The sequence below is a fragment of the Podarcis filfolensis genome (genome assembly GCF_964270895.1).
Source record: "Podarcis filfolensis genome assembly, chromosome: 4".
In the NCBI taxonomy this organism is placed as follows: Eukaryota; Metazoa; Chordata; class Lepidosauria; order Squamata; family Lacertidae; genus Podarcis; species Podarcis filfolensis.
In genome coordinates this window covers 22,775,195-22,802,539 of record NC_139607.1, presented here as the reverse complement: position 1 = coordinate 22,802,539, position 27,345 = coordinate 22,775,195, and the positions used below count along the sequence as shown (strand labels likewise).

Genomic DNA, 27,345 nt, shown 5'->3' with positions numbered 1-27,345 from the left:
CTTTGGCACCACAAGGGCATCTCAAAATGCCATATGAGCCTCCCTGGGAACGGTATTCCATGAAGAGATTGCATATGTCAAGGTAAATCAGGGATGGGGAACCTGTGGCCTTCCAGATGTTGTTGAGTCACAGATCCTATCACCCCTAATTGCTGACTGGGGCTGATAGGAATTGGAGTCCAATCACCTTTCCATATCCCTAGGTTAGATTATCAAAAGCAAGTACTGTAAGTCTTTGTTTAGCTGTTTGTTCCCCACATTCGCCTGCCGTTTCAAGGTCAAAACCTGTTGCAGCAACAGAGTGTTTGTCCTCCAAAGTACGTATGTTCCTGGCAAAAAAAGGAGAGGTCTAATGTCACTAGACATCCCCCTCCTACCTTGTCTCTTGATAGCTACTGTTGCCTATTTGGCATTCGCTGTCTGCGCTTCTTGGGCAGAAGACAGATGGGCAGACCTTTAATTGCCAGCCATCATGTCAGGAGAAAAGTTGTCAGGCTCCTTGACGTCCTCATGGAAAGCATCCAGACATCAGGCCAGACTGCAAGATGCATGGCTGTTGGCTAAAATGTGCTGTTCTGCCGCTGTCCAGTAAACACACACGTGCTTCCCTGATGTTCTAGAATCATGGAATTGCGGAGCTGGGAGGGACCCCCTGAAATGCAGGGAACTCAACTAAAGAAGTACATTTCATATTGCATTATGTATTCTCCAATAACTGGGCAAGTCATTCAGAGAAATTAAAGGGTGTTTCCCCCAGCCTTTTCCCAAGATGAAAAATGTAGCTTTCTTTCAAAGCACTAAACTAAGGTTAATCCCAATATAGCAGTTTCAGTGCAATATCACATCTTCAGCAGCAGTGCAGGAGCTCTGCTATCCATCAGGATAAGTCAGCTGCAGCTATTAAAAAGAGCATTATGGGATGGGAAATGTGCCCTCCGGCACTCCAGCTACATAGAGCTTTCAACAAACTTTTGTACAGATTTGCTTCTCACTGTCACCACGGATTGCTCCCCACCCCCCAAAAAAGGTCATATTTTATTAAATGACAAAATACTGTGTTTTGAGAGCATGGGAAACAGGATGTAGCTATAGTGTGTGTGGCCTGTTTCTCTAAGAGGTGTGCCTGTCATCAAACAAACTCCCCTCCCTTGCTGTCAGTGACAGTTTTCTAACAACAAGCCCTAGGAGGGTGTGCATATAAGTGCACATATCGCTGAAAATAATGCGGGGAAGATGTTAGGGGAAATAGCTTGCAAAAATGTGTATGTTAGGCAAAATGATATGTAATATTAGGGAAAATGTACACTAAATTGCCAACCAGTTTTCATTATAGATATAGATATCCATATATATCATGAACTGATGCTGAAATGCGGCAAACTAAACTTAAGATTCAAAAACAGAGAGAAACACAGAAAAAAACAAAATTGGCAGATTTCTCATATAATCTTAAGAGTTAGAAGGGACCCTGAGGGTCATCTAATCCAACTGCCTACAATGCAGGAATACGCATCTGTCCCATATGGGGATCGAACCTGTAACCTTGGCGTTATCAGTGCCATGCTCTAACCAACTGAGCTATCTAGCTATCTTCTTGACCTTCCCAAACCAGGAGAAAGGTTTCCTCCTGTTCATTTGGAACTATGAGCTTTGTAGGCAACCCAACTGGGTTGCTTTGTCTCTCACAGTGTGGTCAAATGTGCCTATGTTGGTGGGTGGGAGGCTGTTGGGTGGAGAGTTGCACCATTTTGGGTGGCAGAGGCTGGCACACCAGATAAACTCTTTCAGTCTCTGCTATCCTACGTGCTTAAAGAGGAGTTGGCAGGGCAATTGTGCCACACCTGTGCAAACAAGGCCATCATGTTTGTCACAGTCTCTGTCATCGCATTCGCAGAATTCCCCTGTGATGTACCATTCCTGGGGCGAACAGATGCACTTTCCGCAGTGACAAGAACCTGAAAGCACACAAAAAAATCATTACTAGCACTTACAGAACAGTGGAGCTTTACCCATCGGGCCTGAAACATCTTGGGCGCACAATCAGTGCCTATTAATAAGCAATTGTCTACAAGGAGATAATCAAGATAAAAGCCCATTGAAGAGAAGAATGCTATAGAGGTGTGCTTTGACTTGAAGAGTTTTCTATAAGGCCCTGTAGTGATTTCTCTCCATACCTCCTCCACCTCCTTCCATTTTGTTTTAATCAGGAGTTACTGTGAAGAGGTAGATGCTTTCGCTTTCTGCCAAAGCTCTAAAATCAAGGCTACTGTGTCCCAGTGGGACAAAGCAGTGTGTGATTTATTAATTAATTAATTTGGCTGTGGTAACAAGGCAAGAAGGGACAGGAGAGATATTCCTTGAGGGCACTGAAGCCACTAAATACAATCAGGGATTTTTTAAAACAACAATAACAACAACAACAATGAAGTAGGAAGAATAAGCTACACAGCCGTTTATTATCTGCTGGCTGTGGGGGAAGCAGAGCATGCCACAAACACGACCTGCTTTCCTTTCTAAGCAAAAGGCTTTTGTTTCTCCAGCCCACGGGTCATATTGGGTGCCCCACTCAAACAGCAGGGAACAGGAGAACTCGAGCACTTGTGTCCACGAGGGATGTCTAACTAACCCCATGATGTATAAAATTGAGGCACAATCCCACTACAAAGAGAAGACCTACTGATTTCAGTGGGGAAAATGAATCAATTCTCTCTCTCTCTGGAATGAATGGGAGTTGTGGGGGAGTTTAATTTTGGCTAGATTGTGTGTGCTGGCTTAAGTAGGAGCAGTTGCGAGCCTCTTTTGGCCTTTCAAGTCTTCCCTGTTTCATAAGGTGATGGTTAAAAGGTAAAGGTAAAGGGACCCCTGACCATTAGGTCCAGTCGTGGCCGACTCTGGGGTTGCGGCGCTCATCTCGCTTTATTGGCCGAGGGAGCCGGCATACAGCTTCCGGGTCATGTGGCCAGCATGACTAAGCCGCTTCTGGCGAACCAGAGTAGCACACGGAAACGCTGTTTACCTTCCCACCGGAGCGGTACCTATTTATCTACTTGCACTTCATGCTTTTGAACTGCTAGGTTGGCAGGAGCTGGGACTTAGCAACGGGAGCTCACCCCGTCGCGGGGATTCAAACCGCAACCTTCTGATCGGCAAGTCCTAGGCTCTGTGGTTTAACCCACAGCGCCACCCGCGTCCCAAGGTGATGGTTACTGGATTATTATTATTTATCCAGAAGATCCGTTCTTGCATCCAGGGGTTGGATCTTAGAATCATAGAGCTGGAATGTATCCTGTGCTCATCTAGTCCAACCCCCTGCAATGCAGGAATCTCAGGGGCTACTGGCACTTTCTGCCTCTGATGAGTTTAGGCTCGGCCAAGCTGGGCCGGTGTCCCTGTTCCGCCATCAACTTCACTGGCATACCGAGTTGTGTTTTTGTGTGCGGACAATGTATCTTTTCAACCACAATGCTCCACCACCAGGAATCGCAGCTGGAGGTGCCGGCAACGTTAATGTGAAGAATCAGCTGTTGAAATAAATTCTTCAAAAATAAATCTTTCAGGCAGAAACCTGGAAACGCAGCCAGAAATTAAGCTGAGCCTGTAGCTGCCAGATGTTTTAAGATTTCATTATTATTTTTTAAGAAAAGTGTTTTGCACAAAATGCAAAGCTCCATTAACAGCTTGATCTTTAGACATGCTCACTAGCGTATAATTGCTCGATATGGTACCATAACAACGGCCCTAGAACAAATGTAATAAAATGGCCTTAAAGGCTAATCATTTCTTAGAATAAGGTGCACGTCCTCTTCTGTGCTAAGAGCGAGCCAGTGAAGGATTAGTTGGGTTAAGAATGGCAGCCTAGCATCAGGCTTTCATACTCTGAAAAAAGGCATAATATTGTTTCCCCAGGCAGCTAACCATCAAACTTCCTTTGTTTAATCACAGTGCATACAAGGTGCAGGATACTGCAGCTAAAGTGGCTTTTTCCACAGCTCCCATCATCCTTGATTGTTGGCCATCCTGGTTGGAGCTGATGAGAGATGAACCCCACAACCTCTGTAGTGTGTTTAATACCCCATATTCCATGATGCCTGTTGCCTATTGAGACAGGTAAGAAGGAAGACAAGAAGCCAAAGCGAATGAAAGGCAAACCCACCAAATTCTATTCTTTCCCCCTTTCTCTTTCATGCCAAGTTCTACAAGCAAGTAGTTAAGTATACCAGTATATATTCTGCAATGACAAATAGTTTGCAATTAAACCCAGAGAGGAAAAATAATTTAATGTATACCTAAAAGTGCCTAATTCTCCACCACAAAACACACACACACAAACCATTCCACTGCTGGAGTGGAATGTGAAAACAATGCGCAATGTGAAAAAGGTGTGCAGCCTGGGAGTCATTTTGGACTCACAGCTGTTCGTGAAGGAGCAGGTCAATTCTGTGACCAGGGAAGCTTTTTACCAGCTCCATCTGGTACACAGGCTGAGACTCTGCCCACGGACTGTCTCGCCAGAGAGGTGCATGCTCTAGTTATCTCTCGCTTGGACTACCGCAATGCACTCTATATGGGGCTACCTTTGAAGGTGACCCAGAAACTACAACTAATCCAGAATGTGGAAGCTAGACTGGTGACTGGGAGCAGCTGCCGAGACCACATAACACCAGTCTTGAAAGATCTACATTGGCTCCCAGTACGTTTCCGAGCACAATTCAAAGTGTTGGTGCTGACCTTTAAAGACTTAAATAGCCTTGGTCTACTATACCTGAAGGAGCTTCTCCACCCTCATCGGCCCAGCTCTGAGGGCCTTCTGGTGGTTCCCTCACTACAAGAAGCCAAGTTACAGGGAACCAGGCAGAGGGCCTTCTTGGTAGTGGCACCTGCCCTGTGGAACGCCCTCCCCACCAGATGTCAAAGAGAAAAACAACTAGCAGACTTTTAGAAGACATCTGAAGGCAGCCCTGTTTAGGGAAGCTTTTAATGTTTAACAGACTATTGTATTTTAATATTTTGTTGGAAGCCGCCCAGAGTGACTGGGGAAACCCAGCCAGATGGGCGGGGTATAAATAATAAATTATTATATTACTATTATAATGAAGAACTTGTGCAGCTTTTCCTCATTCAGCATTTTGCCTAAGAGGGGAATTTCCTTACTTTTATTTTCAGTTGCTCAGCTGAATACACAGTAGCTAAGCAGAAATCGGATTTAAAGATGGTGGCTCAGTCTTGGCTCTGTGGAAGTTTCATTAACAATTACTGTTCCACCTTGCCAGAAGAACCTGTCACACATCTGTACACGAGGGATGGGGGACCTATGGATCTTCAGGTGCTGTGGGAGTCCAACCTCCATCATTTTCCAGCTAGCATGGCCAATGGCCAGGGATGATAAGGGCTGGGGTCCAGAAACATCCAAAGGGCCAAAGGTTTCTGCATTCCTGGCTTCAGACAACATCAGGCGAACCCTGCAGTGCAGCAATATATCTCTCAGCTATGTTCTACATTGACCAATGCTCAGAACCATTATTCCTGTGAGAGCCATGTCCCCCCCACCCCCACCTTGTGTTGATGGTAGCAGCCACATGGGTCCTCTGTTCACCATGGCTAGAAGCAAGGAACTCAAACAGGAGGCCACTGTGCTAGGTGGTGAGCTGTTTTTGAAGTTTTCAACATAGCACGATGATAGGGCCCAGCTGCTCACAGTGGTGGAAAACATCCCATGGGACTAGTGTCAGCCCTTTATAGGAGCCTCTCAGTAGCAATCTGCATCCTAGCCCATGCACAGAACCTGATTTTTTGCCTATTGCTGAAAACCAGAGCAGTGGGACACAGAAATTCTGCCCTCTGTGACAAAGGCAGGCGATGACTTGATCGTGAACTTGAAAGTGTCCCACATTGGAACAGGAAATTAAGAAAGCATTGTCCTGGGCAGTGCACCTGGCATTTGAGAAGGCCATTTGCAGTATTAGAAAAGCGATATACTAAATACATGTAGATGAATCCTGAGAGACAGAGGTGAGGTTTGTTTTTTTAAATTTTTTTCAAAATAAAACAGGAACCAAAGAATCACAACCTACACAATTTTAGAAGATTATTTAACTCTCTTTCCAACCCAGAGGGCTTCAGTCACCACTGAGCCAGTCTTTTCTTAAAATGTCTGCATTTGGTACAAATTTCATAGGTTCGAAGAAGCAGCCATAATACAGTTTGCAACTGAAAACGAATGGCAATCTAACAAGGTATAAAACCTCTGAAATGAAGGAACCCCCTCAGACTTTGATGGATATGAAAGGAATCGGCAGTCCAAAAGAAAAGAGAAAGAATCTCTTCCCACTCCAGACAAGTTTAGCAAACGTGCTCACATACCTGCTGGCAACACTTGGAACATCATGCCAAGATATAATCCCTCATACACAATGGCCTCATATAGATACGTACACCCACAACTATACCTGCAAATGGGACCACACGCTGTTGGTAAACAATGCCTGAAAGGCAAGTTTCTAAATACAAAACGGAGAACCTCATGACAAGAGTTCTCTGTATTGTAAAATCATTTTGAAAAGCTGTCAAACAGCGAGGGGGCTATGAAAGTTGAGTGCTACAATTTATAACCTGCAGGCTGTGCTTTTTTTAATCTCCCAGAGCATGCCCATACACCGTGGCACTCTGTTTCCCCGCACTTACCCTTCCCTGAGCACAATATGCCGTCCGCCGATTCGCAGAAACTTCTGCTCTCGCTTTCCGTCATGTTGCACTTCCTTGGGTGCTGACACAACTTCCCAAACCATCCATCCTTGCAAATGCATCGGCCGCAGGAACACATGCCGTGACCTAGAAGGAGAGATGGCGAGGCAGGGAGAAGTTTGTATTTTAAGTTTATTATGAGGGACGGGTCCTGCACAGGACATTTTGCTGCCCAGGGTGAGCAAGATCGCAACTTCCTTCTGAAGCTGACCAGCCAAGTACCGTATTTTTTTGCTCTATAAGACGCACCAGACCACACGACACACCTAGTTTTTGGAGGAGGAAAACAAGAAAAAAAATATTCTGAATCTCAGAAGCCAGAACAGCAAGAGGGATCGCTGCTCAGTGAAAGCAGCAATCCCTCTTGCTGTTCTGGCTTCTGGGATAGCTGTGCAGCCTGCATTCGCTCCATAAGATGCACACACATTTCCCCTTACTTTTTAGGAGGGGAAAAGTGAGTCTTATAGAGCAAAAAATACGGTACTTGGATTTTACTTCAGCACTGGCAATGAGGCACCACTCTCCACCAAACATTATGGGGCACAGGGCAGTTCACATGGGACTCATATCTTCCAACAAAGGGGGAAAGGCTGAGGGAAGCTCAAAAAGAATGGCTGTGGAAACAGTATTTCATTGGGAATGTATTTCACAAAGAATAGATGGTATTAGGGGAAGGAGGTGGCAATTGGCAGTTGGCAATTGGCATTTGGGAATTGCTTGCTTATGTTAGTTCCATCTTGACTGTGAAGGTGAGAGGACTTCATGCGGACATTGTCTGGAGGAGTTCGCAAATGATACTTGTTCAAATGTTGCCAGCCTGACAAGTGAAAGGATTTATTTTCAACTATTTGTGAAAGGCACATTAAAAAAAATTCACAGATAGCTAACAGGAACTGCCACCACTGCCTTCCTCTCACACCCCCAGCAATTGCTTTCTGAGGCAGCCACCTCACTCTGCCTTATGGCAGTAACAGCACCGGCATGGGGTCAGAACAGGCTGCGATGGATTCGCGTTCGCCTTGTCAACAAAGGAGAAGCTTCACCTGCTAAATCACTATGACCAAAGCCTGGTTGGGGCACAGGGAAATGAGCCATGCAAGAAAGTTTTGTGGCAAGCATAGCCCTGAGTCCAAACAACATCCCTGCTTGTCAGACAATGCCATGCCAATGGCACAGAGTGCAACAGCCGGATTTTCCATCCCCAAGGCAGGGCTTAAGCCAGATAAAGAAAAATGTGTTGGAATGCTGTGCGAAAAGCTCACTTTCCACACTCAATTTGGGAAAGGCCTATACTTTTCAGAGCTCCCAGGCAGGGCAAAATTCAGCATGTGTAATCACATGAATCACTGCGACTTTGTAACTGAAGAAGACACACGTGGTGGGCATCTGCCTACACCAGACCTCTTATGGTGGGCATGCCCCAGGGAACTGGATTGGCCTGCTGCTCCCTCACATGTACACACACTGTATCCCCAAGTATTTGGAAACGCACTGTTCCATACTTTGAGCACTGCTGTGCACAAAGAAGAGGCCTTGCTGAGTGCAATGTGAATCAGTCCTTCAGCCCTTTGTGAACAGCAGGAAAGGGACTTTGCTAATTTCCATGTTTATATGTCTAGAAGTCTTTGAGCTGTTCTTATTTGTGTACACAGCAGCCTGAAGAACAACTTGTGGAGTCGAGTCACGTTACCCTTTCCAGTCCACTTATTGATTGTTCTTCATACAAAGTTAAGCACTCAATAACTATGGCATGCTGCGTACTTTACGGTAGGCAAACTGGATCTCCTTCTACACTCACCTTCGCAAACATGCATCTGCATGCGTAAACAGGAACCTGTTTGCAAATGTGTATGTAAGCCTACATGAATACGTGTATGTAAGCCTACATGAATATTTAAAGTGGGCACTGATTTATAATTGGTTGCAGTCTCCAATATGTAATTGCTCCAGGGGTAACCATGACAATCAATCCATAGATCAGGTCCCCACACACAATCTGATCCATCATATATTTCATGGACAAATATTGTACAGATTGGAAAGATGAGGGAGTGCACACAACCCTTAGTCAGCAAAAGCGTGTCATTTAGCAATGTTAACAGGATTCAATGTGGAAGAGAGGGACTACAGCAAAAATGGCCTCAGCCCAGTATACCTGAAGGAGCGTCTCCACCCCCATTGTTCTGCCCAGACACTGAGGTCTAGCTCCGAGGGCCTTCTGGCGGTTCCCTCAGTGCGAGAAGTTAAGCTACAGAGAACCAGGCAGAGGGCCTTCTTGGTAGTGGCACCCACCCTGTGGAACACCCTCCCGTCAGATGTTGAAGAGTTAAACAACTATATGACTTTTCGTAGAAATCTGAAGGCAGCCCTGTTTAGGGAGGTTTTTAATGTTTGATGTTTTATTGTGCTTTTAATTCTGTTGGGAGCTGCTCAGAGTGGCTGGGGAAACCCAGCCAGATGGGCGGGGTATGCATAAACAAACAAACAAACAAATTGTTATTACTATTATTATTATTAATCTTACAACCTATTTCACCAGAAGGTATCATTTACTGAGGAAAATGCATGCAAGCTCCTTTTCCTCTTATGATTCTTACCCTTAAGCTTCACTGTTTCACCCTCTCTTCATGACCATGCCAACCCAAATCAAAGCCCTATTTAGTGATAATTGTTTCACTACCCTTAAACCTATGAAATATGATTTGAATTTTGTCTCATTGATTTGTGAACTGGCTACACACAGTTTTTACTCTCTCAGCTTCAGTTATCCAAGAGTATATAATGTAGATAACAGACCCACCCTCACTGGGCTCTTGTGAGCATCGCAATAAAAATAATTGTTAAATGCACTAAGCACTGAAAGTGAAATTTAAATGATGAATAACGTTACTTAGTAGTTCTATTTTATTTTTCATCATGCCAAACTCCCCGCCCAGAACATTTTTATTCTTTGGGATTTGGATGTTGCACAGATTTCCTTTTGAAACAGCTCACATTTGAAAGCGTTATAATATTCTAAACATGTTCAATACTCCAAGGAGAAGGATGACCTGTGCACTGAAGTCTGCAATCCTAAGCACATTTACTTGGAAATAAGTTCCATTGTAATCAATGGCATTATTTTAAGGGAATGGAACAGACTATTTAGGACATCTCCCCTTTTGACTTCTCTGAGCAGAAGGCTAAAGCATTGGGCCACAGGTCTTGCTGAGAAAGCTCGTTTCTTTCTTCTTCAGATGACAGGCAGCTGCATTTTCAAGTCGCTATAATAAACATGTAAGATCACGGCTGCTTACTCCCTCATCTATCACATTCTTCTCCTTATACCTACCTGGGCCTAGAGTCAGAAAAGAAAGCTATTCATCAATCTCTGCTAGTCAGAGAGGGCAGGTGACCGTTCTTATTCAGATCACCTGCATTGCCATTCACTTTTCCCTCTCTCATTTCAGTAGGCATCTAATCTCCAGACAAAATCCCTGCCTTTCTCCGAGGTCCCTTCAGCTGTAACACTTTCTGCTTTCTCAGGGGGGCCTAAGGCTTCTGTCCTTTGCAGCAAAAATGAGACTGAAGTTGGTTCCCAATGTAGTGATGCGGAGTGGCATGCACACACTGAATAAGAAAATGAAGTTTCTCTGCCCTGTGCCTTAAAATAAGCTGTGCAATACCTTATCTCGTGCATCTCCATGGGAACCAGGAGACAACTTCAGCCTTGCACAGCAGAAACTTCCTTGGCAAGCAGCACAACTTTCTATGCAAATGGCTTTTCCAAGGCAAATGGTTTTCCAAGCAGGCATTTTAACAAAGCAAATCTGGCAGGTGGTAAACTGGTGGTAAACATTTTCCAAGAGTAACATGAACCCAGTGTACACCAGTGAAAAGGGTTTTGGCACTTGACTCCTACCTTCATTTCTGTGCCTATTTCCATCTGCAAAAATCCATACTGCAAATCTGAAACACTGCCCTGATTTAGAGTTATGCAATAGATGCATTTCTGTTTTAATGATAATCAATAGCAAATTTAGGTTGTGTGAGTTGATTTGGAACTCTTACACACAAACTTGCTTTGCCAAAAAGAGGAGACTTTTTGTAGCGAGGAAAGTGACAGAGAAAGGCAGTGGAAAGTGTGGGGTAATGCTTGCTGTGATGGTGCAATGTTGTCTCACTTCCCCACAAACAAACCAGGATGAATGTTCAAATGAACAGGTCAACTGAAGCAACCTTATTCAGCCTACGGTTCCTTGAGTCACTCCTCCTCATTTTCTTCCACATGTCAATTTAAGAAACCATCAGGATCCTTTAAAACCAATTATATGGCAATTCTGGACTGTGGTGGGTTGCTCTTTGATCTGCTCCAGAGCCGTATATTTGTTCCCAGTATTCTCCTTACATAATGTACTTTGGGGCTGCTGGACAGCAGACTTGCAGGAAATCGTTTCATCAGGAGTCTGATCTGATAAAGAGGATGAAGAGTGTGCATTATGCTGGGCACCTTGCTTTAATTTAACAACATACCACTGCAGACGACGCCATCTATGTCTTCACATTGCCGATCGTCACACTCGCAGATTTTGCCATATATTTTGGACTCTCCTGGAGGGAAACAAGTGCACTGGCCACATTCGCATTTCCCTGTAAGAATAAGCACTCCATCAGTCGCATGCAACAATCAGAGCTGCATCGGGTCATTAAGGAAGCGGCAAATAAATATAAAGATCATATTGAAATACAAATGCAATATATTCAAAAGGAGAAATTCTAGAAAGACTGCTACATCAAGGCTCCTACCTCTTTTAGGAATAAAGGGAGCTACCTTGAAAAGGTCTGGCTGTCTGCTCATTTGGCCAATATCATCCACTGGCAGTGGTCTCCAGGGTCTTCCCTATCATGAGCTACCTGGATTAGAAGATGCCCAGGATTAGACACAGAACCTCCCACATCCAAAGGAGGTGCTCAACCACTGAGATATTGGCCTTCCATGTTAGGAAGGTGTCATGGTACCCACATCTCATGGCTTCTTTCTATACCACTGGAGGACATCTGGAACCCTGGAGTCTTGTGGGCTCAGTCCACACTGCCATTTCTTCATAAATGTGTAGTCAACAGTGAAGAAGAAAGTACTTCTTCATGCAGAACATAGTTAAACTATGGAATTCACTCTCACAGGAGGCAAAAGCAGATTTGACAAATGCATGGTGTATAAGGCAATCAGTGGCCACTAGCATCAGTGGCTATGGATGGGAGAGAGACTTTGTGCTATCCATCAATCAGGCAATGGCTTTTTTCCACCTGCCTTGCCCCACCCTCCTGCCCCCAGGAACCTTTCCCAGACCATGACCTTGAGAATAGCAGAAGCAGCTGGGGAGAAAACAGAGTTCAGGATATAGATATAGATATAGATGATATAGATGATATAGATGATATAGATGATATAGATGATATAGATGATATAGATATAGATGATATAGATGATATAGATATAGATATAGATATAGATATAGATATAGATATAGATATAGATATAGATATAGATAGATAGATAGATAGATAGATAGATGATAGATAGATAGATAGATATAGATGATAGATAGATAGATAGATGATAGATAGTGTGTCCTTGTTTATCAATCTGATCCTTTTACATGGGTTTGTATGTTTTGTGATATTTTATGCATTGCAATTTGCCAGTATCTTTTACTAAGTTTAGCAATTCTTTATTGTAACTGGTAAGTGCAAACTGTTTCATCATTATTGGCTGATATTTAATTTTATTGTTTACTATTATATTCAAATGGATTATTGAATATATATTTTTGTTTGACATGTGTTGTTTATTCCAAAGCTATTTTTTGTATTGGATCATACTGTTATTAGGTGTGTGAGCTTTGCTGACTTTCGTTGTTTCTTCAGCTTGTCAACTGCCTTGTGTATAGTAATATAGAAAGGCGGTATACAAATTAAAAGTGAAATGAAATGAAATGGTCTATGTTCACTGTCAGAAGCAGGGTGCCCTTGGGTACCAGTTGCTAGGAGTTGCAGCTGGGGAGAGTGCTGTTGCACTAAGGTCCTGCTTGCCGGCTTCCCACAGGCATCAGTGAGAACATAGGTAAAGGCAAAGGGACCCCTGACCTTTAGGTCCAGTTGTGGCCGACTCTGGGGTTGCGGTGCTCATCTCACTTTATTGGCCGACGGAGCCGGCGTACAGCTTCCAGGTCATGTGGCCAGCATGACTAAGCTGCTTCTGGCAAACAAGAGCAGGGCACGGAAACACCGTTTACCTTCCCGCTGGAGCAGTACCTATTTATCTACTTGCACTTTGACGTGCTTTCGAACTGCTAGGTTGGCAGGAGCAGGGACCGAGCAACGGGAGCTCACCCTGTCACAGAGATTCGAACCACCAACCTTCTGATCGGCAAGTCCTAGGCTCTGTGGTTTAACCCACAGCGCCACCCACATCCCTAGTGAGAACAGAGTGCTGGGCTAAATGGGCCTTTGGCTTTTCTTATGTTCTTTCTGATCCGGGATGGCTTTTCTTATGTTTTTCATGGAAGTCAAGGTAGGGTTACATAGGGTTCCCATATTGTCTCCCAAACAGGCAGTGTCTGGACTCAGACCTGAGAAATTAGCTTCAGCAAGGTGTCCTTAGAACTGGCTGTGTCACTTTAGACTGAAGGCAAGGGAATCAGTATGCATCCTGAACACAAGTTGCTTGGAACTGCAAGTGGGGACAGTGCTGTCATGTTCGTGCCCTGCTTGTGGACTACCCAGAAGAAGCATCTGGTTGGCCACAGGATACCAGACTCAATGGGCCTCTGGTCTGATCCAGCAAGGTGCTTCTTGTGTTTATCATCTACCAGTCCTGTTTCCCCACACCGCTTCACCGGTGCCCCCGAACCTCCTGCAATCAAGGAATCTCAGCTAAAGCATCCATGGCAAATGACCACCCAACCTCTGCTTATAGGCCTCCAAGGAAGGAGAGGAGAGGAAAGAGAGGAGATGACGCAGTTTAGACTGTACTGCATCAGAGAGAAAGCACCCCACAGAAAGGTGCCAGAAATTCTTCCAAAGAGCTTACAAGTCAACCAGCCAATACATTCCCATCTTCTATGGATGACATCAACTGTAGAATGTATATTCTACCATGCACCTATTCCAACATTGCATCTAATACACGTTAGTCTGGATGATTCCAAAAGATTCAGAAAAGAAGCAATAAATAAAAACCACGGATAAATTACAGGTCCATATATACACACTAGTCTCTTCTCCCTCACATATTCTTCATAATACCTTCCACAACCCCCCCCCCCACACACAAGTGTGTCTTGTGATCATGACTTTGAGAGTTGGACTTATGTGCAACACAATGCAGTGGCTAAAATTATTATTAGTAATAATTCCTAGTTTACATCTCAGCGAATAACAAAGACTTGAAGCCAATCCACTCAATTGTTTCTTTTTTCTTCTGAAGTGTAGAGTATATTCTATCATTCCCTATAACATTTGTCACTATCTTTTTTTTAAAGAAAAATTCGCCTCCTCCCCCATCCTTCACCCCCTCAAAAGTAGCCAATTTGCTTGACAGACGGGCAGGAAAAAAGCTTAGTCGCGTAGCACAGGACTAAATTCCAGGTCGCTCTATTAAAGAGGCTGGCCTACTGGGCCAAAGAAAAGAACCCAGCAACAACAAAACAGGAGAGCCCATTTTCAGGACGCAGAGGGAGATAATTTCAGCAGCTGTCCTATTTTATTGAATGTGTCTGCTGTGGAAATAACAGCAGGCCCACACGGCCTGGGCCTTTCCTCTTGCTTTGCCTTGCGATAACCATACTTTCAACGCAAACTTGATCATTTGAGTAATTAGAGGAAATCACAGGGGAAAAATGAAAAAGGGATCAACACTTTCACCAACGCGTTTTTCCCTTCCCCGGAATAATAGGTTTACCATAGCAACCCGGATGCAAGAGGGGGGAAATGAACACCAGAAATATCCTCAGCTCTTTTTAAAAGTACAGCACATACAGAAACAATAAAACGTTTGAGGGTGATAGCAAGTAAAAGAAGTGCAGATTAAAGGTGAGTAAACTCCTCTCAGCTCAGTTTGGAACTGACTCAGTATATACAGTGTTTTATTGAGTCAGACCATCAGTTCATCAGTAATGTCTATGCTGAATGTCAGTGGCTTTGCAGGCTATCAATCAAGAGTCTCTCCAACCCCTGCCAGTAGACTGTGTACCACAGGCTTTCCCAAACTTGGGTCTTCAGCTGTTTTTGGACTACAATTCCCATCATCCCTGAACACTGGGCCTGCTAGCTAGGGATGATGGGAGTTGTAGTCCAATAACAGCTGGAGACCCAAGTTTGGGAAACACTGGATATGTTTCTGCAGTTACCACCTATTAGCAAAAAGGCAAAGGTGTTATTTAGAAAAGTTGTAATTAAGTGTGCTTGGAGGTCTGTGCCTCAGATGCTGGTATGTTGTTCAGAAAAGTATGAATATCCTAGGCACTCTGTAGACTTGCCATAGATATCAAAGTGAGAAAAGTCCATTAGGTTTAGGAACAGAATTCACATACCCCAGGCACGAGAAATGGATTCCACACCAGAAATTTCCTCCTACAAACCCAGGGCCCTGGTACCATTTTTTAAAAGAAGGATCACTAAAACAAAACAGCAATGAAGGTCTAAAAGTATCACACTTTTTCTTCTCTAAGCTCTAAGACCAGGGATGGAGAACCTTTTCTACCCCCGAAGGCTCTCTCTGGCAGTGATCCCTCAGTTGGATCCCCCAGTTGGATGCTCTGAGTGGTTACCGCTAGCGAAAGTTTCATTTTTCACAGAATATAATGCACATAATACATTTGTCTTTCTGAAGTATGTTGATTCTGGATCCAAAATATGCTAGACAAATACAAAGGCTCAAAATACTAATCTAAGAGTTTTATTTCTGCAAAAGAAAGAAAACGTTACACTCTTTAGATAGGCCAAAGTTATTATTTCCACCCACAGATGTTCAAGTTGCTTAAGGACACATTGTAAGGACATTGGCATTTTGGCCCATTATTGTATGCACCACATGATGCTATTATGTTGCCATTCACTATTGTCCAGGTTTTGTGTTTTTTTTTAACAAATGAGGAAAGCTGCTGAAATGACTGGTGCAAAGAGTTACACTGAATATAATGCTTACCCACAATGCTGGGACCATTAATTACATGTATTTGAACCAATTTGCAGGTGCCTACAGAGGATAATAAAAGCTTCTTTGTAAACTGTGAGTTTTGATTTAAATACCGTGTGCTAGAAGTTGAACTACAGTATATAATTTATTGGAATTTCTGCCCCTTTCTACAGCCTGCAAAATGCCAAAGAAAAAGTGAATAATAATAAGTATTCCTACAGAAACACCATAATTTCCTTTACATTCCTATAATGGGCAGATTTTCCCTACTCTTTTCATTCCGAGTTCATACTTTCTCAGCTGCAACAAGGGACGAAGGGGAAATTTCAGTTTTACATAAAGCATTTGGGGTCAAATTACAACATTGGTCTATTGATCTATAAAACAGATCCAAAGCCTGTTGCCACAGTAACAGAGTGCTTTGCAATTTTGAACGTATCCTTGTATTACCCCAATTTTACAGATTGGGAACTAAGACAAAGGCTACCCATTGTTCTAGAGAATATTGTCTCCGTATTTGGGTCTTCAGTGCAGTTTATATGGGCACGTATTCAATTTCCATTACAAGTCTGGATGGCAATATCAAATAAATGGCTACACAAAATGAACACACATCTAAATGTTCAGAGGGTGCCATTTTCTAGATCAGACAATTGTGGTGTTTTGTCTTGCATTTAATACCTGTAACCAATTTCGGCTTTTAAAGGTTGTCGAGATGATTCATTATCTGCTTTGCAACCAAATAATTAGAGAATCAACCATAGTGCTAGTACACCTGAGCACAGTGGTGGCAGTGGCTGTGGAGGAGGTGGCCAAGGCGCTAGGACACAGCACTTCACATTTTGCCTCTGGCAGCAAAACCTCTCGGGGCAGCTCTGTTCCCCGGCAAGTGCACACAAAACTGAAATCTAAAAAGTTGTGATGTGCCAAAAAATGTTTTCCTGGACATCGGACTGTTTGTGAATAATCAGACACTGTTTTCAAACAAGTTAAGTTCATCCCATTCTCCACCCCTTCCAAAAACAAGTATCAAAACTGGGATATGTGAAACTCTATGGCAAAGAAGGGATCATCTGACTATGTGCAGAGTGCATCTTTATCATCATTGTGAAATTCTACAGCTTCTCCCCCACAGAGCTAAGAGTAAGAAGCAGGCCTTTGAGTGACTACGATAAACGCTTCAACTTTGGGGTCAAATTCAACATGGTGAGAAATGTGTAATGGTGCTTTTTGTCACTGGAACTTTTTAAAATAGCAGCGGTTGGGTGCCTTAAGCTGGATTGCAAACATAGTGTGGAAGAGATAAAAGGTCTAACTCCCACCTTCCCTTGTGGTATTTTCCAGGTGAACATTCTACCCCCTTCCCAAGCAGCTATTTGCTCCAGGAAGCAAATGAGAACAGACAAGTGAAAGCTCAAGCACTGCCGACAGGGAGAGGGTGCTGGGAGCAGTAAACTCTTGCAAAGCAGTGCAAGCCAGTGGGATTGAACTGTAGAGAGGATGCAAAGGGGTGATTACATTGTGTCTAACCTAGCTGAAATAGATAAAGATTTGCATTTTTCCCCCCAGCCACCCACTCAAATAATCTTAGTTCCAACCAATAAATTATGAACAAATTAAGCATAGTCTAAATATACCTACTGGAGCCTTTGTAATTGGCCTTCAGTGATATTCCTATAACTGTACTATGTTTTTACTAATTGTTTCCCCCTGTATACATACAGTGCTACCATATGTGGATAAGGATGTTCTAATGACATCTACGACATTAATCGGAAGAAAACTGACACACATCCTAGCATTATTCATACGTTTATCTGAACTACTTGCATCCTAGAGGGACTTGTAAAGACTAATATATGATGAACTAGGAAGTGGGTGGTCCTGCCTTGTACCCAGCTTTTTAAGCTAGATGCCTTCCCCGCCCCCTCTTGCTCCTTTTCTAATTCACACCACGTGGACTTGGCAGCCTAGTTTACAATCTTATCCTCATGTCATTGCGCACGGCAGGAGTAAAATTTGCTTCCATGGAGGCAAGTCCCCAAATCATTTTTGAGCATTTATTCGTACGTATTCCCACTGTGTGAGAGTGGGAGTTCAGCCTGTATAAGTCACTGGGAGGAAGAAATCATGAAACAAAATGGGGGGGGGGATAAGGGAGAAATAAAATAATAGCTTACTATGCAGAATAGAAGGGGCAGAAGAAGTCAAAATGTTCTAAGGAGCTACCTGGAAGTCACCTCCTCCCATCTAGAAGACTCTGTCTAAATGATAAGGAAAACGTTCAGATCTTTATTGCTCAGAATGTGCTGGTAAAGTGTTGGTAAAAGTGGAGGTACACCAACACATTACACCCTAGAAGTAGACAACACATGTAAACAGAGTTTGTTCAACTCATGGCTCTGAAAGACAAACACAGACCAAATGGGGACTTCTCTTGAGATTTCTGTTGTGCCAACAGCTTAAGAGTGGTGGTTTTTAAGTACTCTTATAAATACAACAGAACATGTGTTGGACCTTTTACACATGTGAGTCTCTTCCCAAAAGAAAATTGCCACCAAATACGACATGAATTTGGAGGCTACTTGTAAAAGATGAGTGAATTCGACAATGCAGTCTGTCCTTGAAAATTGTTCAGAAAGATTAGCTAGTTCAGAACATGATGGCTTATAGCTAACTGGATCGTGCTGGCTTGATTGTATCATGGAATCGTAGAATTCATATCTATACTAAAATAGTTTCATTGGGGTCAAGCGTGTTTCTGCTTTCGACCTTTAAAGCCCTCAAGAGGCTGGAGCTTCAGCACGTTTCCCACACAAACCTGGCCAGGATTTACATTTGGAGCCACTTCTTGGGGTGTTCTTTGAAAAGAAGGTTACTTGGGTGGCGACTGAGGAGAAGGCCTTCTCACTGGTGATATTTTGTTTTATGCCTTCCCCAGGTAGTCTCAGCGGGCACCAACACTGCTATTGTTTGGGAAACAGGTTAAGAGTAGAGCCAAGGCAAAAGTTGGATGGTTTGAACTTTCAGTTCAATTTGGCAAAAAGGACACCCAAAATTGGGAGTGGGTGGGTGGGTGAGAGAAGCATTTGTGCCAAGCTGGGAAAGAGCTTGTTATTGGTAGTGAGACCATGGCTGTGATTTCTCCTTCTGCCACCCTCCCCACCCCCACTACCTGCGATGGTGGGAGAGATCCTTCTGATAGCCACCAACTCCTCCCACCTGGAACTACAATGAGGCTGCAATCCAAACCAAAGATGCCTACAAACATGTCACGAAGGATGGCAACATCAACCCCACCATGTGGGAATTCCTTACAGACAACTGCAATGCCTGGAGACAGGCAGTCAGGTTGTGCATCCATATCAGTGACCAGAGGAGGAATGACTGCTGGGAGGAGTGCAGAGAGAAGGCAGGCCATGGTGCATCTGCAGCAGGACAACTGGACGCCTTCATTTGCCCCTGCTACTACAAAACCCGTCTCTCCCCTGTTGGGCTCCAAAGCCACAGCAGGGCCTGTAACTCTCCAATGATTTGACTTCACCCCCCGCCCAAAGGCTCAGTCCTACATTGTCTTCTGAGATGGACAGATGCCAACAACAGAAACCCCAAAGTGTTCCAGGGGCAGGGAGGAGCTAAGTCAGCCTGGGATATACAGTGGTACCTCTGGATGTGAACAGGATCTGTTCCGGAGCCCCGTTCGCATCCTCAAGCGAACGCAACCCGTGTCTGCACATGCACAGGTCGCAATTCACCGCTTCTGCTCATGCTCAACCTGAAGCAACTTTAACCTGAGGTATGACTGTACTATTTTTCATTAGTTTTCATGCTTATATCCCACCCTTCCTCCCACCAGAGCCAGGGATGGCTAACAACAAGTATGAAATACAAGCACTATACAACAGTAATCAAAACAACAAGGTATGTACAGTACTAACAACTAAACTAATATGCAGTGGATAAATAAAATTTGGACTGCTGATCTGAAAAAAATATATGCAAAAAGATGGGTGTTCTCTCAACTTTAAAAAAAAGGACAAAGAAAGTAGGAAAGTACTTTGCACACCCACCTACCACCATTTGCTACAAGTTTCCCTAAGAAACCTCTTGACAGATTGCAAAAATGGGAGGTTTTCCCCACTTTGGCAAATGCCTCTTTAACAAGCACTCTCCATTTCGTTTGAGCTCCGTCTCCAGTGCTTTGGTGGCACTGAACATTTAAGCCTCTAAATAGCTTTTGCCCTGCACACTTGAGATGGATAACACTGCTTTTCCCTATTATGTCACTAAGCAAAGATGGATCGGGTAGCCAACACCAGCTGCTCACAGAAGCAAGTTTGCAGCTGCATGGAAAATGTGATTTCTCTCTTGGGTTTGTGCAGGGCTGTCCTTATGTACAGTTATCTGTCATCAATGAAGAACCTCAGGGTATCAAATCAGGTTTCGCCACAGTCACAAAATGCTAGAATCTGAAAAGGCTTTCATATGAAAACAAGATACCCAGTATGCAATGATGCATGGCTACGCCTGATACGATACAAATGCATTCATGATTAATGCTATTATTGGTATGGGGGGGTATACTAATTTATGCAACCAGCTTGCAATCTATGCATTTTTCTAAAGTTAACCAAGAAAAGTTCTTCCTGCTTTTCGGTGCCACAGTTAAGTCTTCAGGGTGAGGAGACTGCTGAACAGACTGGTTAGGTAACTGGTAACCCCACACAATTGCATCCATGGCAATAGCACCCCAAATGCCATGCTTTGTTCCCGGCCCAGCCCCTCAGAATGAATGGCAGCTGTTTAGTTCTAGGAGAAAGCAAAGGCACGCAGGTAGGGACACCTTCAGAGTTGCAGCTAAACCTGCAACTTGCGGCTGTGATCTCAGTGTCTGACATAAGAAGCAAATTTTGGCCCCTCCCAACCTCGTCTCACATGGAAACCCACTTGCTTTGTCCCACATTTATTTATATCCTGTCCTTCCTCCAAAAACAGACTCACAATTTAAAACAAAGGCATTCTAAAACAGTAAACACATTCTAAAACAAATTACAGGTGTGTTTGATTTTTTAAAAAAAAATAAAATCTAAAAGCAGTTACAGGTAAAAATGTTCTTTTTTAAAAAAAAATCATTTAAAAACATTACAGTGGTACCTTGGGTTAAGTACTTAATTCATTCCGGAGGTCTGTACTTAACCTGAAACTGTTCTTAACCTGAAGCACCACTTTAGCTAATGGGGCCTCCTGCTGCCGCCGCACTGCCGGAGCCCGATTTCTGTTCTTATCCTGAAGCACTATTTCTGGTTTAGTGGAGTGTGTAACCTGAAGCGTATGTAACCCAAGGTACCACTGTATTCCATCCATTAATCTCAGGATTACAAGAACAACATTCTTCAGCCACCAAAGATCAGGAATATTTTTTAATCCCTCCTGAAAGTTACTAATAACGGAGACAGATGCACCTTACTAAGGAGGGCATTTCACAATTGGGGAACCACCACTGAAACGGCCTTGTCACGGGTCAGTGCCGAGTGGTCAGGCATCGGTAGTGGCAGCACCAACAAGGCCTCATCTGCTAATCGTAGGGTTCAAGATCAGCTTGGGTTCAGCTAAGAAGCTGCATATGTGACTCTCTCCTCCCTAGGCTGCATTCCTTGTGTGATGCCAGAACATGTTGGAACCTTGGGGCAGCATCAAATGATGCACTTTCCCTTATCAAGCCCAGCACATGAAAGGGGAGCATTTTTTTGGCAGTTCCTCCCTGCCCACCAGGGCACTGCCTCCATCTCCACCATGCATGGGATGAAATATGGGAATGTTCACGTAATTCCATGTGTACAGGTGAACACCATATGTTTGATTTCCTCATTTAAGTTAGGGAAACCAACCATGTCATTGTCACTTATGCACACCTATGCATTTGCATAGATAGGATTGAGACACTCAGTCTCTGTGTGTACATGGCGGGGGCGGTCATGGAGGTGGGGATGGAGACCAGGTGGGTGATTGAAGCTGTGCATCACACTGATGGTCTGTTAAGTTGGCACCATTTTCCTGTTTAAATCTGAGAGCAATTTGTTGGACAAGGTCTCTTCTTAAGCAGCTGACCTAAGCCACTTCTGTGAAATCAATAGGATTTCTAAGTGACTGTACTTAGGATTATGCATGAGTTGAGAAGTGGAAGCAAAAAAGGAAGTTTTTATGCTCCGTGATAGTAAGCATTTTAGGAATTGCGATAAAGTAAGGAGGTTATGAATGAAATAAAAATAATAAAATGTTATGCGGTTTTAATTATAGTGGGTTGTGACTAGCACCCTGCTGCCTAATTGTGTCAATGACATATGGCAAATGTGACACACTGGTAGGAAAGAGGAACCTTCCTCTACTCAAGAGTCGATGAAGAACTACTCCACCAAACCAGCATCTGATTCTGCAGCTCTTAACAAACATTAGCACTCATCTGAATTATCTTCCCCATGTCTCCCCCATGCTCTTAAGCAAATAACTGGCAAAAAGCCACAGCTGCCGTTTGCTTTTCAGACGTCTAACTTGTTGACATCTGCTATCGCCGCCATCAAGATGTCATGCCTGCTCCATCTGGCTGCTCTCAACAGCACCAGTTTGGAAGGTGACAGTCCTTGTAGCCTGTGATTATTATGCTGATCTGCCTCGGACAAGGGGAGTTTCCGTAGGTATCTATAAAAACAACCTTGCTGCATTAGGTAATCACAAGATTATAGCTCAATGTGCATGCATTTCAACCCTGTTTATTAACACACACAGATTGCGGCTTGAGATAATATCCTTGTGGATGAACTCAGAATTACAAGGTTTTTACCACTATAACTATTTCCAGAGGAGTAGCCCTGTTAATAAGGGACGCGGGTGGCACTGTGGGTTAAACCACAGAGCCTAGGACTTGCCGATCAGAAGGTCAGCGGTTCGAATCCCCACAACAGGGTGAGCTCCCGTTGCTCGGTCCCTGCTCCTGCAAACCAAGCAGTTCAAAAGCACGTCAAAGTGCAAGTAGATAAATAGGTACCACTCCGGCGGGAAGGTAAACGGCATTTCCGTGTGCTGCTCTGGTTCGCCAGAAGCAGCTTAGTCATGCTGGCCACATGACCCGGAAGCTTTACGCCGGCTCCCTCGGCCAATAAAGCAAGATGAGCGTCGCAACCCCAGAGTTGGCCACGACTGGACCTAATGGTCAGGGACGCCTTTAGCCCTGTTAATCCGTTGCAGCAAAAACAACTCAAGAGTCCACAGGCCATGATATGTTGAAAGATACAATGTACTTCCTCGAACTGATGTCATTTCTTCCATATCCACATTCATTGGTTATATCCGAGTGGGATGGGGTGCTGTTGCTCACCAGGCTTCCGTACATGGAGGTCAGTGAAGAGAAAGTGTAGTGTGGGTGGAGGGTTGGATCCAATGTGATGCACCCACTGCTGTGCCAGCACCGCACCAACCTTCCCCTCCCCCCCACAAGCAGGTCTACATGTATGGGCCAGCTGCAGGCACTCCCATTTTGAAGGTACAGTGGTACCTCAGGTTAAGAACTTAATTCGTTCTGGAGGTCCGTTCTTAACCTGAAACTGTTCTTAACCTGAAGCACCACTTTAGCTAATGGGGCCTCCCACTGCTGCCATGCCACCGCTGCAAGGTTTCTGTTCTCATCCTGAAGCAAAGGTACTATTTCTGGGTTAGTGGAGTCTGTAACCTGAAGCGTCTGTAAACCAAAGTACCACTGTAATGGCCTGTATGTCTATGGCCTGGTGCTATGCTCACCAAAGGATGGGGGCCCCTTGGGGAACTTAGGAGACCCCCTCCTTCATATGTAGGGCCACATGATATGTACAGGCAGTGCAGCCCCAAGTTGGTTTGATATGTTTATATAGGTAAATTATGCCAGTGTAAATTGCCCTGTTCCAAACTGCATTCAGAAGTGGAGCTACTGCCATTTGCAGTGGTACCTCGGGTTAAGTACTTAATTCGTTCTGGAGGTCCATTCTTAACATGAAACTGTTCTTAACCTGAAGCACCACTTTAGCTAATGGGGCCTCCTGCTGCCGCCGCGCCGCCAGAAAACGATTTCTGTTTTTATCCTGAAGCAAAGTTCTTAACCGGAGGAACTATTTCTGGGTTAGTGGAGTCTGTAACCTGAAGCGTATGTAACCCGAGGTACCACTGTACTGAGCCTCGCAGAAGGAAGAAAAGTATGCAAAACAGAGTTTGGTGTATATCGCCCCTTTGGGCCAGTGTAACCATCACTGGGTTGCTAGGTTATGTGACTGAGCTGAACAGGGTTTGTAGCAGGAGTAACTCTCCCTGCCCTGCCCTGCCCCTCCTCCCAGAACGCCCCCTTTCCAGGACTTACCCTGGCCTTGGCTGAGCTAGCTGAACCCTGGTTGAGCTGGAATGGGGGAACTACAGCCAGAAATCCATGTATTAAAAGAGAACCCCTCATTCTGGCAGATTTTGGGTTTGGGTTGCTCCCTAAGTCTCACAAAGGTGAACACCTATTACTCCCAATTAAGTGCGTGTAGGAGTTCAGTCTTAGATGCTTCTGGGTACTATTAGCCTTGACCTCCATCCTAAAGCTCCCTGTGCTATTTCCTCCCTCCTTCCCTTCCACATGTATGTTCATCCTCCAAACCCATGTCATTCTAGCCACAGTGTGGGGACCCTTGCAGCAAAGTCACTTGACGCTGGGACAGTGGTTTAAAACGACAGGGTGTTGCATGGGGCAAACAAGAGCAATGTTGGGAAGGTCTTTGGCTCCTGAATCATCTGCAGTTTAATTCACTTGATTGCTGCACCATATATAGGATTGACTGCTTCCTTGTTTTGTTTTTTTTTAAAAAAAGCACACACATGAGTTTCCATGTAATGAGTCATAGCATTAATTCCACAGAGAGATATGTAATTTGCAGATTAATTTACCAGAAAATGTCAAATGCTTTGTGGAAGTTTAATCACCAAAATGTTAACCTTATTCATTTCCCATTTTAACCTGTTGTTCATTAGCAGTACATTTCCAAAAGATTGCTACCACCAGCAGCAGCAGCCCACCTTTCATGGCTCGCACCAAAAAACATGCCCACTGAAAGCTTTAAACACTCTCTTCTTTCAAGCAAAGGCCAACAACATAAACTGTATAATTGTCAGACAACAATATGAAGTGATTTGCCTGCACAGCAACCATGAATATTACTTGGCAATTATAGACTGTTGAGGACAGACTCCATGGCAACAGATGATGTCACACTGTGGATCTGACTTGTTGATTAATGATACCAGCCCCATGATTTTTTGTCTAGGAATAAATGCATTGCCTTACTACTCAGGGTGAAATGTTTCTAAGTACATTTTTCACAGACTGTTCATTTTTCACAGGAGTTCAGAAAATACTTATGGGAGCCTATAACACTATGGGATTGGACATGCATATGAAATACCTTGAGAAAACACCCATTTCAGAGGCCACAAGTCAAGTTCCATAATAACCATTTTAAAAGGTTGAGCGATCCACCATCAGTCAGTTCAATGTAGATGAGCAGAGCCTTTTTAAATCTGGAAAATTTTCCAATGGATAAACCTTCCAATTATGGAAAACTGAAGTAATTTTGGATGTACAGATTAAATATTAACACCTTGGGTCCCTGACTTGAAGGATTATTTTAAAAATACTTTTGGTTAGGATAGTTTTTATTTCTAAAAACAAAACAAAACAAAACCACAGATGCCAAAAAGCTTAACTGAATAAATTTGATATCTGTTTTGTTATTCATTATTGTTTCTGTGTTTGACTGCATCCTGCTAAGGATCTAAAGCTCGACTGAATACCATGATGTTTAGCTGTTTTTCCAATGACAAATATATTTTCCTTTTAACCTACTTTACTAAACAACCATTATACCTTTATGGGATGCTGTGGCGTTAACACACACACACACACACACACACACACACACACATACACACACACACCTGTCACCAATCAATTCAGTATAATATGACTTTTAAGCCCACTGTGTATGCTTCTCTTGTAATATTGTCACTAAGCAGCATATATTGTTTTCTACGTAAATTTGCTTTTCATGATTAAGCCCCTGTGACACTATGGAACCAAATGGCTCGCTCAGGTAATTGGGCAAAGGTTTGAGTTCTTCCTGGACCACCACCAGAGCTGGCAGAAGGTGATTAGATTAAGGTTACCAGATATTTTTCAATGAATATGGGGACATTTTTCAACTTCAGTAGGAATGATAGGATTTTGTCGGGGGACTGATTTGTAAATCCGGGGACTGTCCCCAGGAAACAGGGATATCTGGTAACCTTAGATTAGATGTGTCACAATTTGGTTGCCTCAGATATAGGGAAGCAGCCTGTCCAATTTCGGGAATCAGGATCATTCCACAGTTGTGGAAGGGAAACTGATGCAAATGCATCCAGAGGTTGAGCAGGTCCAGTCCAGAATACAGAATACCCACGCTGGGAAAACATTGTCTGGGTCTAAAACCGATACAGCTGGCTTCTGTTTTTTGTGGCTTTTAAAAAAACATTAATTTTTTTCCTTGTTTTATTTTGCCATTTAATTTTCTAGATTGATAGTCTGGGAGCTTTTGCTTATATTTAAACTAAAGGACAGCTGACAGGTGCTACAAATAAATGAAAAAAGGTCCATGTAGGTAAGGTATATCTGGTTTGTTTACTCTTTGCACACTCTTTACTCAGTCCCCCTTCACAACCACAGATCCTTAAGCCCATTTACACACATGGCCGACCCATTGCCTGCACACGTGCAGGTACTCACATGTAGACCACCCATTAAAAATGTCACAATTTAAGGTGCAGGATTTAGATTTGATATAAATGGGGAGAACAGGGTTTTTTTAAAAGTCATTAAGAAGTATGGCATACTTTATGAAAAGCCTTTGCATATTTCTTTCCTCTGTGGGGGAACTGATTTCTCATTGTGGGGTTACAGAAGTGCACTGACTGGATGGGCAATTAGCAGGAAAGCAAGCAAGTCCAGGACTCTTGCCTGTCTGCCCAGGCTAACAGGTAATGGGAAAATAGCACCCCCCACAGGCAGGAGGAAGAAGATATTTACAAACTCTTTATTTGTGGGTCCGCCAATCTACTTAGGCCATTTAAAGCCAATTTAGGTGATATGAAAGCAGCATTAAGATGGAGCTGTGTTGATGCTCTGTTGTTCCTAAAGCCCTTGACTCCAAATATGGGACGATTAATGAATCAACCCTGGGCATCAACGGTTGCTGGGAAATCAGCCTGTTAACAATGGAGAGCCATGTAAATAAATTTGCAGGAAGTATCAAATGAACCGCCCAAAAGAAAGACCGTGCCTTGAGTTGCTAGTAAATATTGACTATCATCCCAACACATTTCAGGCTGTCTCT

At 43.7% G+C, this 27,345-nt stretch overlaps 1 protein-coding gene across 1 annotated transcript in view; it reads right to left on the bottom strand.

The window, feature by feature from the left end:
• The window catches only part of ITGBL1 (integrin subunit beta like 1), a 136,555-nt gene that overhangs the window by 8,103 nt on the left and 101,107 nt on the right, over positions 1–27,345 (bottom strand). The window contains exons 8-10 of the mRNA XM_083610793.1: positions 11,254–11,370; positions 6,682–6,828; positions 1,842–1,955 (exon numbers count right to left, since the gene is read on the bottom strand). Of these exons, the coding sequence (XP_083466919.1) occupies positions 1,842–1,955; positions 6,682–6,828; positions 11,254–11,370 (378 nt within the window). The remainder of the gene's footprint in view (positions 1–1,841; positions 1,956–6,681; positions 6,829–11,253; positions 11,371–27,345) is intronic.